Below are 15,138 nucleotides of genomic sequence, written 5' to 3' on the forward strand. Positions count from 1 at the left end.
GCCAAATATAACTGCAGTATAATAAATGTGGGCCTTATAAAATATCTATAAACAAAGGTGACAGTGAAATGTATGTATTTTACCAAAAGGCCAAAGGTCTACTCCGCCATAGCTGACCTCTGCCTCCTAAACACATTTTCCTGCCTTCGCTCCATAACCCTTTACACCCTTTCTAATCTCTACATTAAAAATATCCACAGCCCTCTGTGGCAATGAGTTCCACAGATTATCTACCCTCTGACTAAATAAGTTCCTCCTCTCCTCCTTTCCAAAAGAGTGCCCTTTAATTCTGAGGCTATGACCTCTGGTTCTAGACTCTCCCACCAGTGTAAACACCTTTTCCACATCCACACTATGCCTTTCATTATTCTGTAAGTTTCAATGATGTGTCCCCCCCCCCCCCCCCCCCCCCTCAACCTTCTAAACTCCAGCGAGTAGAGGCCTAGTGCTGTCAAATGCTCATCATATGCTAACCCACTCATACCTGGAATCATTCTTGTAAACCTCCTCTGGACCCTCTCCAGTGCCAGCACATCCTTCCTCAGATATGGGGCCCAGGTTGGATAGCTTTGGATTGTTTTCTATAGAATGCTGGAGATTGAGGGGAGACAATAGAATAGAAGTATATAAATTATGAGAGGCATCGATAGGGTAGATGGTCAGAGCGTTTTTCCCAGGGTAAAAACGTCCACATTAGAGGGCATAGCTATAAGGTGAGAGAGGGAAAGTTTAATGGAGATGTGCAGGGCAAGTATTTTTTATAAAGAGACTAGTGGGACTGGGAATGCATTGCCAGGGGTGGTGGTGGAGACAGCTATGATAGTGGCATTTAAGGGGCTTTCAGGTAGCACACAGGGAAGTGTAGGGAATGGAGGGATATGGATCATGTATAGGCAGATGAGATCAGTTAACTTGGCATCGTGTTCGGCACAAACATTGTGGGCTGAATGGCCCTTTTTCATGCTAAACGGTTCTATGTTGTGTATAGTTCTGCAAATTTGGGTCTAATTTTGTGGCCCCAGCCACCCCCCATAAAGGTAAATTTAGAGATCTCGGCAGGTTTGGAGCATCTCTGGAGAACATGGACAGGTGATGCTTCGGGTAAGGGCCCTTCTTCACACACGTTGCATGTTCTCCAGAGATGCTGCCTAACTCGCTGAGTTACTACAGCCCTTTGTATATATTTTTTGTAAACAGGCACGTGCAGTTCCTGGTTTTTCCAGTTTTTTTTTTCATGTTCCTGCCCATCCAATGACATATCAGTATTCAGAGGGCTGAATGGGCTGTTCTGCCACTGGGCTCAGTAAAGTCCAGTGAAGTAGCAGGGAGTTAGATTCTAACTAGTGCAAACATGGTGATGATATTTACACTCCTGGAGATGAATGCAATTAGGCAACCAGTAAATCATGCACACCCTGACCTTTCCAACATGGGTTACTGTAATCTGCTCTCATTGAGCATCATCAGAAAGGTAGCCAGATATTCTCTGAAGGGCAATGGGCATTGGGGGAATAATCCCAAAGGGGGTGTAGGAAGGAACTGCAGCTGCTAGTTTACACTGAAGATAGTCTCAAAATGCTGGAGTAACTCAGCAGGATGGGCAGCATCAATGGATTGAAGAAATAGGCTGACAAATGAAGTGAGTAAAAGGGGACAAATGGACATTGTATGAGTTAATGGGGGGAAAAAAGATGTGGGCAAGATCATATGCCTGTGTGGGTGTGTGTGGGTGGGTGTACGTGTGCTTGCTAAGCCAGAACATTTGTCTTGGATCATCGTGGTTGGGCAAGGACTTTACTTCATCAAGACCATCTGTAACAACTGTTCAGTGGCCAATTCACTTGCGTACAGATCTCAGAACTGTAGTGCAAGTAAATCATGATCTTGTGGGGCTGCCTACCAACTGAACAATTTTGTCAAAATATCATTCCAATATATATGGCCTTTTGACTGAGTAATTTGAAATAACTTTTTTTGGTTTAAACGTAGTTAACTGTATACAACTTATAAGACATTCACAGTGATTGTAGTCTCAGTTATTTGGAACTCGGTTGACTTTATCCTGTGGCGACCTTTAGTGTTAGCCCCTTCACTACAATTTTACTTACGCATACACTAACCTTTGCCATAGAAACGCAAGAGAAACACAAACAGCTTGGCAATGGTCCCATATAAAAGCAACGGGTGTCTGTACAAGTGTAGTGTTACATTAATGGTCGAGAAGGATACTTTGGAGAGAATAGGCCCAACCTCAGGCACTGCGTAATATCTTGGTCAAGTACCTTAATGATTTTTAAGTGCTCAAAATGGGTTTTTATTCGGTTCTTAATAAGGGAAAGTAATTTTTGCATTGTTTATAGGATGGTCTTTTGCTATTTCTGGCAAGTGCTGACAGAACAGATGACCAAAATAAAATGCCCTTAAATTAGATGATCAACATGTGTAATATTATACAGCAGTTTTATTTTAGTTTCTGTTTACTATCCCGGTAGAAAGGGCATGTGGTTGTTTTACTGATCTGGACAGTATAAATGTCAGTATTTTAATATAACTCAGAATTCATATGCTTGAGTTGTGATGTGTAGCAGCTGGTTGACTGGGATTAGTTAGATTAAATAACATTCAACCCTGTAGACATTGCATGCTTGATCAGTGCACGGTGTGTTTGATCCATACTTGTCACTGCAATTCGGCTTGCAATTGGCAAGGTGATATTGTCTTCATATCCCTGGTTATTTTGTGTTTTTTTTTAAAAACTATCTTTTAATCCCAATAATTTGAAAAGTATACATCACTCTTCTTCCTGATTTTTGCCTTTTGTCCAGTGTTAAGCCTTTTGGCATCAGAACTCATTATAGATTTATAGTCTGTTTGGTATTTTTATTTCTGACAGTATAGTCATCTACTCATCAGTTCCTGAAACTGCTTTATAACTTTAATGACTGTTCATTTTAATTAGGTTGTGTAATTAATGAATTATACAAAATTATTATTTTTTTGGTGTTCAGATGTCCTTAAAGCAAACAGTTAGCAGGCAGGTGCATGATATGTTGGGTGGTGGGGGAGGGGGGATGCAAATAGCACATTAAGAGAGTCTACAAATGGGGAAGTATTCTTACTGTTGTAAAGATGAGATCACATCTGGAGAACCTAGCACAATTTCTGACACCTTATTTTTTTTAAAAAAGGCAATCCAAAAGAAACTAATTAGGTAAATGTTTGGTTGAGAGGGTTGCCGTGTCATGAGCAGCTACATAAATTAGATCTCTGGAGTTTAGAAGAAAGGGGAGTGATTTTATTGAAATATAAGATCCTATGAGGGTATGACAAGATATATATTGGGACATTTCCACCAATGCAAATATCGTGAACAATGTTACAAGGTATAGCTGTCACTAAACCTAACCCAACACAAGCTGCAACACAAGATGTGTATTCAACGGTAAAATCAGCATGTCATGGACAGATCAAAATGATATCACAACCATCGGACCAGATGGAATCCTTGCAGTCCGACCATTTCTAGCCACGAAAGGCAGTGAATAAGCAGCTAATAAAAAGATGAAGCTTCAAGAGTGCCCGCAATCCTCTCTGGTATGGCTAAGCATTGTTTTGTATCATCTACAGCTCTTAGTTGCTTCCATCTATCACTGCCCAACCTTTAGGTATTTGTACCTTTTCCTCCCCCACTTGACTCCATCTTCCGATTAATCCCCCCTCGCTGAGAATAAACTGAGCTGATTCGATTCACCACTTACCAGCACTCCCCCCCCCCCCCCCCCCCCCCCCCCCCCCCCCCACCACCCCCCCCCCCCCCCCCCCCCCCCCCCCCCCCCCCCTCCCCCGTCCCCCCCCCCCCCCCTTCCTCGCCTCCACCTACTGGCTATTTCCCTTTAACTTTTTCAGTCCAGATGAAGGATCTTGATCCAAAATATTGAGTATTTCTATCCACTAGAGTTGTCTGGCTGATGGAGTTCCTCCAGCAGCTTGTTTGACTGCTGTTTTAAACATTCACTCCCTACATGACTGAAACTCTATGACTCCAATGTGCATCTTCACAAAGCATTGGATTTACTTGCCCAGGCTATTCCAGCAGCACCTCTCAACTAATAGACTGTAACTAAGAATGACAATCGCGTTAAATGCCTGGGAATACCATCATCTGCAGGTTCCTCTTCAATTTCACTTACCAATCTGACAAAGAAATGGATCACTAATTCTTCATTTTTGCTGGGTCAAAATCCTGGAACTCTCTCACGAACAACACTACGGGTTCACCTTGTTGCATCATGTGGCAGCTCACCAGGTTCTCAAATGTAATTTGTAATGGGTAATACGCACTGACTTTTCCATCTGTGCCCAGATCCTAAAAATGATTTTTTTTTAGAAATCAAGACTAAATCATTGATATTGAACATAGAGGGCAAGTAATGGAATAGTGAATCTATTGGTACCAAAAGTCCTTGTTGCATAAAAATCTTTTGGCCCTTATCCTAGGATTCCTACCTCTAAACCCATTTTAGATCCAATTTGTCACTCTGTTTTGGATCCCTGGAGCTTTTATTTATTTGACAAGCTTACCTTGTGGGACCATGTCAAAAGCATTGCTAAAATCCTTTATTGACAGCATCAAATACATTGGCATCATCGGCTCTCCTTGTCGACTGCTCAAAATAATCAATTGAGTTATTCATAAAGGGCCTTCTAATGATAGATCCATATTAATTGCCCTTGATTAATCTGTACCTTCCTAAAAGAAACTTAGTATTGTCCCTTGCTGTGATGATACATGTAAGTTTTGAGGATTTGAATAAATGATTTGAGAAAGAACACTTCAAGATTACAGAGAAACTGTTTACGAAAACATATAAGTAAAAGATTAAGTCTCAAATCTCACACCCTTCCGCTCCTTGGGTCTTTCTTGATGCCAGCGGCGCAGGTAGCAACAATTCTCATGCCTTTCTTTTGTACGCTGGGACTTCCTTAATAGCGTGGCCATGAAAGCTCTAGGGCCTTGGCACCATTCTGGATCCCGGTCCAAGATGATGCCCAGTGTACTCACTCGTGGCATTCACTTGTTTATTCAATAAACCTGCAGTTCTTCCCTAATCCACAAACACCTATCAACTACATTATTAAAACCAGGTGTCTTCCTTGGTGATGGGAACAGGGGTCATTAGAGCAGGTTTGAGCTAATCTCAGAGGGCCATTGGGAAAAAAAGTTTGTCTTGTCTGACTGCAAGATGTCTTTGAGGCTGCATGATCTGAGGCCTGTGAGTTATTCATTTTTCCAAGTGAGCCTAATTATTTTCCTAAGCACCCAATTATTTTTCGAGGCAAGCTGCATGCTTGACATGGGGACTGTTAGAAAAAACATCATTTTAGCTGAAAAGCCTGTTTTAACCCTTGCATTACATGCCACCTCTTGGAATTGTCAGTGTACAGCACTCATCTAACCAGATGCACTCAAACAACGGTTCCACTGGGTGGCCTGGCAGCGCAATCCTCAGTCTTATGTACAAATCTCCCCAGGAACATAATGTATGTACTTTTTAACAAAATGTAATATAAAAGTAGAATAATATGTTGTAATATATGAACAATTCAAAGAAGCACAACAATTACATGTGATACAATGCAAATCCGTGGATTCCATAGTTCCAGATGTGATCCCACACACTTGGGTTCTGCAATTCCTCTACCGTGTTGTCCTTTTATGATGCGCTCACTGGTGACATACCTAATCTGTGCTGCCTTACAATTTTCTCGATTCAAAACAAAATCTGCGCTGATTGGCCCTGTACTCTAATCCATGGCGTGGTACCTTGCCCATTTGCAAGAGTTTCAGCCATTTGTCGAGGGTCATTTGGGTAGTGCATCCAAAATCTCCCGCTTGCACACATTTGGAGATCTGTAGAGAGGGGGCGCATGAGAAGCTTGATCGGTTATTTAGACAGACCATTCATCCTCTCAACCAGGCCTGACCCTTGAGGATAGTAGGGAATGTGTGTTAGTCAATACGTGGTCAGACGCCCATTCCTATACCTTCTGTCATGAAAAGTGGGTTCTATTATCAAGACTATTTCAAGAGGGTCTCCCAGGTTGGATATAAACTGGTGTCTCTTGACGGAAGGAATGGCTGCCAAATGGCCAGAGTAGGTGACGACCATTGTTAAAAAATATTGGTTTCTTAGATTCGAGGAAAGTGGGCCTATGTTGCCAAACTTCTAAAGCTACGTAGGGCTGCTCCCGTGCTTGTTTTGCACCATGGGGCTATTTAATAATGGTTGGCTCTTCACTTGTCGGCACACTTCACACTGAGATGCACTCTCTAACTTTGTCAAAGGGTCTTTGTTTAGAACATTCTGCAGTGCCCTGATTTTACAAATGTCCTGATGTTCTTCTTCAATGCTTCCAACGGTTTTTAATAATATGATCTGATCCACGGTGTGTTGTAAAGCCATGTCAATCATCTTTCATGCGTGTGTCCACTCAATAAACAGTAATAGCCATGCAGTGGGCTTTTTCAAAAAAAGTTTTACCATGTGGGTTTGCCCCAGATAGTCTTTCACTGTATTATTCACACCATTCTTTTTCAATATTGGCTGCACACAGTTATGCCATTGGGGCTATGCCCAGGACTTAGTGTAGATATGTGTTCCTTGTCTTTTTCCTTCTAATACCAGCATTATGGTGCAGAGTGGCACAACAGTAGAGTTGCTACCTTACAGCACCAGAGACCTAGGTTCGATCCTGACTACGCTGCTGTCTGTGCGGAGTTTGTGCACACTCCCTGTGACTGCATGGGTTTTCTCCAGGTGTTCTGGGATCCACAACATGTTTGGAGGTTAATTTGCTTCTGGAAATTGTAAATTGTCCCTAGCGTGTAGATAGTGCTAGTGGGCTAGGTGAACATTGGTAGGCATGAACTCGGTGGGACGAAGGGCCTGTTGCCACGCTGTATTTCTAAAGTAAAATCTAGATGTATCACAGTCAATTCAGCAAGCATATTGGCTGGACCCTTGAGTCTTGTTACTGTAAAATAATCTGTGGATGGGCTTATCAGCTTTTTAACACTCCATATCGGGCTTCTGTAGCCAGAGACTGCTGTTCTGATGAGGCCTGTCTATGGTTTCTCCGATTTTCTTCCTGGCTCTCTGGTGTACAGTACTGCTTTATGGAAACTACATGGGCATCAGAATCAGCCAGATTTCTATTTAGCATTGCCAACTGCCACCCATCACTCTCTGTATCCCTTAAGAGAATTTTACCAAAAACGTCTGTGTAGTATGTCCCCTTAACAGATCCATGTCCAGTATGATTTTGGGTACACCTGAGATTAAAACGGGGACAAAATGATCACAAAAACAGCAACAAGATAAATGACTGGTTAATCAGGATGGACGGTCGTATAAAACACAATATTCGTTTTTCAGTTGTTGAGAAATTAGACACGAGACCTAAAAGTAACACTATTTTCTAAATAGATTTCTTATTGCAACATAAAATTTTAATGAATCACCAACATGCTGGTTTATGAGTGTGAAGTGCTGTACCGATACTGTGCACATGCCATTGCTAGCACAAATCGACGGCACTTGTTTTTAAATTTAGGCAACCATAAACTGGAGTGACAGTTTTCCATTTATTTTCTATCAATCAACAAGTGTTTTGGTTACAAACCTTTGACTGGAGGGTGAAGGGGAATTGTGATTGAAATACTTGTGCATCATGTGTGATTCTAATTTCCTTAATGTTTCCAGACTTCTGTCTTTTAAAAAAAATATTAACTCCAAAGGCTACATTGGCTGCAACTGTGTCTATAAAATGTGGAAACAATATTTCGTGAGATGTTGTTGGAAGCAAAATTCTCTCTTTTTTAGAACTGAAATCAGAATTATTTACACAATTTCGTGGCCAAACTGGATTAATTTTAGTAAGGAAAAAAAGTAATAGAAACTTGGTTCCACTATGGTCAATTATATCTCTCCATAAGTGTAATTCATCTTTGGGAGCCTATTTTCTTTGCTTTCTCTCCAGCAAATCTACTACATTTTGCTTATCGTAAATGTGTTTTCGTTCACAGCTTCAAGGTTACAATGAAAAGCCAATCAACCTGCAGATGTTCATTGGAACTGCTGATGATCGCTATTTAAGACCACATGCATTCTACCAGGTGCACAGAATTACAGGAAAGACTGTTGCCACAGCTAGTCAGGAGATCATAGTTACCAGCACAAAGGTTCTTGAAATTCCACTTCTACCTGAAAACAATATGATTGCCAGGTACTTATGCAAACCTAAGTGAAATGATATTGTGTTTTTGTCCACTATCCTTTATCTGTGCATTGGGCTTGATTGTATTCATGTATAGTCTTTGACTGCATAGCACACAAACAAAAGCTTCTCACTTTACAGGATAATTTAATTTAATTATACCGATACATGACAGTAATAAATTAAATTAAACTATCCTGTTCGATGCTTTGCATAATCGAACCATTAAAGTCAGTTGGAACGTGTACATTTTAATTTCATTTTATTATATTTATTTTAAAACCTTTGCCATTTTATTTAAAGTCTGTATAATTAAAAACCCATGAATAATGTTTCAGGCAGGGCTTATACAAATGTAACTAAGATTCCTTTAATATACCAGGGTAAGGAATTGCTACAGCTTTGCTGTTTTTAAATTGTACAGTTTGAAATTATGATAAATGTTCATGATGTAGTGGTAGTTTCCTTTCATGGTTTTATTTGTAGGTCCAGGTTTAAAAAAGTCAATGTCTTGCATCCCCTCAACCCCTCTTAAAAGCAGGAAATCAAAGTTAATAGAAATACCACTAATAGCTCCTAATTTGGAACAGAGTGGTCACCAGCGACAGATTGTCGGATAAAGAGAAATGTTTTAGAAAGTTGGGCATTTTTAATTGAATGCTTGCAGGTGCAATTGTTGCAAGAACTTGACCTGGAGTATTCTCTTAAGCATATGTTTTGATAATGAAGTTGGTTCAAAGCAGACTGTCAAAAATCGTGGACGTAGATGAAGTGTATGATTTATCTAGTATAAATGAATTTGATATGAGGTTGACATTTTGGTGGAAAGTTGCATTCCCGATTGACAGGATTGCCTTCAAATGAATGACTAGATAGCGATTTTGGTCGTTAATGCTTTTCCCAATAAGCAAGGGAGATCATTTGATGTAAATTGCTCAATATATTTTACATTGTTCGTATTGAATCTTGCTCCTATCACATAAACTTATGAACAATATCCTTAATCAGCCACTGTCTGTCCAAATGCGCACATGTGTTCTATCCTTAGGAATCCTTACCAGTAACTTACCTACCGCAGATGTTAACCTCACTGGTCTATAGTTCCTCGACTTTGCCTTACTGCTACGATTCCCACATACTGCAAGCTGAAATACTACTGTTGCCACTGCTGTCTGCTTTCTACCACCATTTTTGTCTTTTGACAGATTGTGTGCACATTGTTCCTTTCCTGTTGATCAGGTTTGGCTTTTATCAGTTGGCTGTCAACTTGTGGTTTTCCAAATTAAAATTAATTAGATCCAGTATTGTGATCTCTCAACCTTTCTTTACCTTCAATGGTAGATTTTTTTAATTTTTTTTTTTAAATGAGTGTAATATTTGCAACCTTTCAATGTGCTAGGATACATTCCTCTGCGATTGGCTGACTTTTAGCTAACCTTTTAAATAGGCATTAAATCCATTATCCATTCAATTTCTATACGGTCTCTTCCTTTACCCATGACATTAGCAGCAGCATATTTTGTGAATACACATGCAAATCATTCATTCAATACCTCGGCCATGATCCTAATAGATCACTCCTTAATTTATCTTTACTATTTAACTTTCAAAGGCAAGTTTAAATACTTTGTGTTTCCAATGTGATGGTATCAAACTGGTGGATCTGTCGGCATGACCTGCCACCTGTTTCAATTGTCATTCTTCTATCGAGACAATGAAAAGATTAGGGGAAAGGGTCAAGGGTTACCTCGACTGGTGCTACGCTATCCATTTTCTTGCAGCAGTCTGAGTGCATGTCTGAAGTGTAGCCTCCTGTTGAATCACTGCTATGTTTTTCCTGAATGCACACAGTATCTTACCCAGGTTTGCGGAATCAAGTTCTCGATGGCATAGGTTTAAGGCAAGGAGAAAGATTTAATAGGAACCCGAGGGGGACTTTACCAGATGGTGGTGGGTTTATGACATGAGCTGCCAGAAGAAGTGGTTGAGGCTGGAATAGTGATGGTGAAGGACAGTTGGACAGGTACTTGGATAGGAATAATTTTGAAAGATATGGGACTGGTTTAAAAGATCATCTTGGTCACCGTGGAGTAGTTAGGCTGAAGGGCATGTTTCCATGCTGTATGATTCTATAGATACTCAAATGTTTGACTTCTAGATGTGCTGCAGAAGAAGCTGAGACATCAAGCTATATGTGCAATTAAAATGGAGCTTCCCTTGTATCCTGGGGAAATTGGGCTTCAGGCTGTGCATAAAACTCTGTCCAATGTTGGTGCTGGACTACCTTTCCTATAAGCCTGACATTACACCAGGGATACCATTGTATGTGGCCATTTACCTTATGGACTGCAGCATCAAAGTCTTTGTCCAGGTAACAGGCACTTGGATTATTGGAGAACAAACTGGGATGTAAGAATGAGGATTAAATACAACACCGCCATCCTCTTCAGTGGTCTTGAAGTCACAACCCCCATGAACATTGTCTTGGTCACTTCACGTTGAATAATCTCGGCCCTATGGTAAGATCCAGCAGGATCTGAATCCTGTTACTTTGTTGCTGGGTGTGCTTATTGTGCACTACTTTGTTCTGAAAGAGAGAATTGTACTTTGTGATGTGTCAGACCCAGCTAGACGTATTGCTGGCAATGTGTGCTCATGGACAATGTGAGAGGGTGGCACTTCTAGGGAAGGGGGAATCAGGAGGGTAAGCAGAAAAGGCACAGGATCCTATCCTAGCTGAAGTTGCTGTTTAACCAACTTTCTAATTAGAAATCATCTGAATTTGATGTTAAGTTGGAGTGCTTAAAATGTTTTCTTGTTTTGTTTCAGCATTGACTGTGCAGGAATTTTGAAACTTCGCAACTCTGATATAGAACTTCGCAAAGGAGAAACTGATATTGGCAGAAAAAATACAAGGGTTCGCCTTGTTTTCCGTGTGCATATCCCACAGCCCAATGGGAAAGTTGTCTCGCTGCAGGCATCTTCCATTCCTGTTGAATGCTGTTAGTATGAAATTTATTTCCATCCATCTTTTTTCTGCATATTGTTTTTATTCTGTTTTCAGATATTATTGTGTTTATAATCTGCTTTATTTGGAGGGATCTCGCTGAATAGATTGTGTGCCTTCTGTAACATAATTAGCATGTTGAAGATGAGCTTTAGGAGAAATGTTTCCTTCATTTGGATTCAACCCCTGATTTCCACTCCTTGAAATGTACCAATTTACTGATGAACACACTGTGAATAAAGTGTCAAAATGAATTCATAAATATAATTACCACACCAAATAACTGGCATAAAGTAAGAAGAAAGTTTAAAGGTAAGCTGGCCTTATAACGTCAAAAAGCTGGGATTTAGGACTCATTACATGCAGCATTGTGAAGTGAATCCAAACAACATTGTCTTGGCCACTGCATCTAGATACTCCATAGCTGGGTGGGTATTCTGTTTTCAGATATTATTGTGTTTATAATCTGCTTTATTTACACTATTAATACGCAGCATTATCACATACTTAGTCCAACTGCTGTTTGGGTTTGAACACAAACTTATTGCCTCTAATTAAACATTTTGAGTGCTTCTCGTGCTTGATAATTAGTGAAAATAAAGTCACTGAGAAGCACGATTGCATCTTTCAGATGGCGCTAAGTAATGATTGAATTTGTTTCTTCTATCAAGTAGCATTAATTCATTACAAAAAACTGCTAAAGTTGATGGCTTCTCTGATTGGATTTGCTTTAAATGTGCATATTATAACCATGAACATTTTCCTGTCTTAATTGCCAATAAATATCAACGGGATTTCATGAGATACTTGCCTGCAAGCTTTTTTAATTCTTTAAGAGTGCATGATCATTAAGGCTGGAAAAATAAGTTGAAGCTGATTTCTGTGTACATATAAAAAAAAAATCTGTGTACTTAATTTTTTTGAAATTATATACGAATTGATGCGTTAAATTCAATATGATTTCAGTGTTCAGTATATATTTGGTAATTTCAATAATCTGATTAAAACAGCCCAACGATCTGCCCAGGAACTCCCTCAGATTGAAAAGTACAGCATCAATTCATGTTCCGTCACTGGTGGAGAAGAAATGATTGTCAATGGTTTCAATTTTCTTCCGGACTCTAAGGTTATCTTCCTTGAAAAGGGCCCAGGTATGTGAAATATAATACTAAGCTATACATATTTATAATTGTATTACCAAAATGGTGCAAATATGCGTTTCTCTGTTAATACACCTATTTATGTTTAAAACCGGTTCTCTTTTCCTTGGTTATCTTTTGCTCATTTTGGATAAGAGCATTTCAAATGGAATATATTTGATCACCTGTTAACCAAAACTAATTGGCTATGCTCTTACAATGTCATTAATTTGGCTATTTTAGTGGGGGGGAGGGGGGGGGGGGGTTCTATCAGATTATTTCAGCTACATTGATTGTTTGGAAGGGTGTAAATGCTTTGAGGAGGGTGCTGAAGAGGTTCAGAATTAGAAAATCAGGAGGGTGGTGTAAGCAGATATGATAGCGATGTTTAAGAGACATTTAGACAGGCACATAAGCAGAGGGAAAGAGACCATGTGAGTGCAGATGGGGTTAGTTTAATTTGGTATCATGGTTCACTGTTCTGTTATATTTTACGATATGCTCATTCTTTCTCTTCTATCTGATCATTCAAATAAGCGGCGTATCATTGCTGTGGCACATAATGACTTGGCAAGTTTAACCTGACATGAGTTTGGTGGAAAATGTCAAGAAATTGCAGTTAAAAAACTTGTACGGTCTGTAAATCCCGTTGTACGAGTCAAGGGTTTGAAAATGCAAATGTTTGTAAGCGCAATGCACATTAATTTTCAATTGCCATACCTTGTAGTAAAACTTCAATTCAGGCCACACAGGTGCTGCAAAAGTTCAGGTCAAGCACAATCATACAGGCTTGCATGGAGGTCTGAACTTCTGTTCATTTACACAGGCAAAAGAAGGCAGTTCCATGAAGAAGTGCTGCCATTTTAGTAACGTTTTATAAGTGTAAAGAATTTGAATATTCCAAAGTGATAAACACTAAAATATAATTGCACTAGCTTGTTATTTATTTTGTCTCTTTTAATTATGTAATTGGTTGATGTAAATAAATGAACAAACACTTAATAATCACTTTTTTAAAAAAATGTAAATGTACTCATTTTCTCCCTTTAAATATCTTTAAAACGGAAGTTGCAAAGAATATGTGCGATTTAGGTGATTGTAAGCATACTGTGTTAATCACCTGCTTTTAGATATTTTATCAGGATATTTTCATCAGTTTAGAGAATCTGAAAAATAATGGGAACAAAACAATTGCAATATTTTTTCTGACCTAAATTTGGAAGCTTCGGGCATAATGCAATCTGCATCCAGGAAACAACATTTAAATTATGAATGTTTCTGTTGTTTACTTATAGTTGTCAGATGCTACTACTTTACTAGGCTGGGCAGTTTTAATCAGAAACATTACTAGATTGCATTGCATGGTTAACCATTCTGACTATTTTAATACAGCATGCTATTTAACCTGGCATGAAAGTGCCTTGAGAAAAGTTCTAGTTGAATGATTTCTCCATGTTAACACTTTTTCTGATGCATCATATTTGTATTTTATGTTCAACCACGAATACAGATCATTATTCTTCCATAATACAGAGAGTCAAAATCATTTGTAATCTATTATTGTCCAATTAATATATTTACACTTTGAGCGGGAAAAAAGCAATCAGATATAGCATCAGACTGTTCATAGTTCGCACTTTTTTTTGTAGCTGTCAAGTGATTTTGTACTTTAAGAAGCAGCATAACAAATTATGAGAAAGCTGTTAACATTAGCTAATGTTCAAAATGCCCATCATTGTTTCTGCATATACCCACGTCCCTCTCCCATGCCTGGTGTTTGAGCGCATAATGTGACGGTGTGGTGTGAATTCCAGCTCACATGGACAGATTTTGGATGCTCCTCAGAGTTCGAGATCTGTTAGGGGGGCTATACTTTTTGGAGATATAAGGAACCCCAGGTGCTAGTTTATATATTGTTTTAAAAGACACTGCTGAAGTATCTCAGCAGGTCAGGAGAACATGGGTTGGTGACATTTCAGGTCAGGACTTTCTTGAGATTCCTGAAGACTGGACTTCAGCTACTGTTTTTCCTTACAGCTGATGAAATGACACCAGTTAGATATTTCCATATGAACCAGTTTAAGATTTTTAAATAACAATTCATGGGTGAAAGGGAAAGTCTTGTAAATTATCGATACTTTGTACAAACATCCAATATCTTACCATGAATAATGAAAATGTAGTAAGAATTATTGCCATACATCGCAGAAACAAGCCTTTCAGCCCAAATTGCCCATGCCAACCATGATGCCCCAACTCCACTCGTCCCACCTGCCTATGTTTGGCATATATCCCTCTAAACCTTTTCTATCCACGCACCTGTCCAAATGTCTTTTTCGTTGAAGACGGACACAAAAGGCAGGAGTAACTCAGTTGGTTAGGCAGCATCTATGGAGAAAAGGAATATGTGATGTTTTGGATCAAGGCCCTGTGTCACATATAAGGCACAATAAGGATCTATTGATCTGTTGATAAGGGAGAAACTGGTATGGTGCATGCCAGCATATGCAGCCATAATTAGACTCTTGACTTGGAGTCATAGCACGCCTCTAACTCCAATTGACTGCAGCCCATATTTGACAAGTTGTGAAGCAGAATTAATCATATCCAGTGATGTGGACTTTACTTTTTTTTTAAAAGTGGACCACAAAAGCTTGAGTACCATAAAAGTGCAACTAACTTTCTAATACACTGCTGTCTGGCCTAAGAATGACT

At 39.4% G+C, this 15,138-nt stretch overlaps 1 protein-coding gene across 2 annotated transcripts in view; it reads left to right on the forward strand.

Annotated features, from left to right (window-relative positions):
* Window positions 1–15,138, forward strand: part of nfatc3a (nuclear factor of activated T cells 3a) — a 118,265-nt gene that overhangs the window by 57,997 nt on the left and 45,130 nt on the right. For both annotated transcript variants that reach the window (XM_055648456.1, XM_055648457.1), the window contains exons 4-6: window positions 8,087–8,286; window positions 11,107–11,279; window positions 12,295–12,435. In XM_055648456.1, the coding sequence (XP_055504431.1) occupies window positions 8,087–8,286; window positions 11,107–11,279; window positions 12,295–12,435 (514 nt within the window). The remainder of the gene's footprint in view (window positions 1–8,086; window positions 8,287–11,106; window positions 11,280–12,294; window positions 12,436–15,138) is intronic.

Source organism: Leucoraja erinacea, chromosome 17 (genome assembly GCF_028641065.1).
Source record: "Leucoraja erinacea ecotype New England chromosome 17, Leri_hhj_1, whole genome shotgun sequence".
Classification (NCBI taxonomy): Eukaryota; Metazoa; Chordata; class Chondrichthyes; order Rajiformes; family Rajidae; genus Leucoraja; species Leucoraja erinaceus.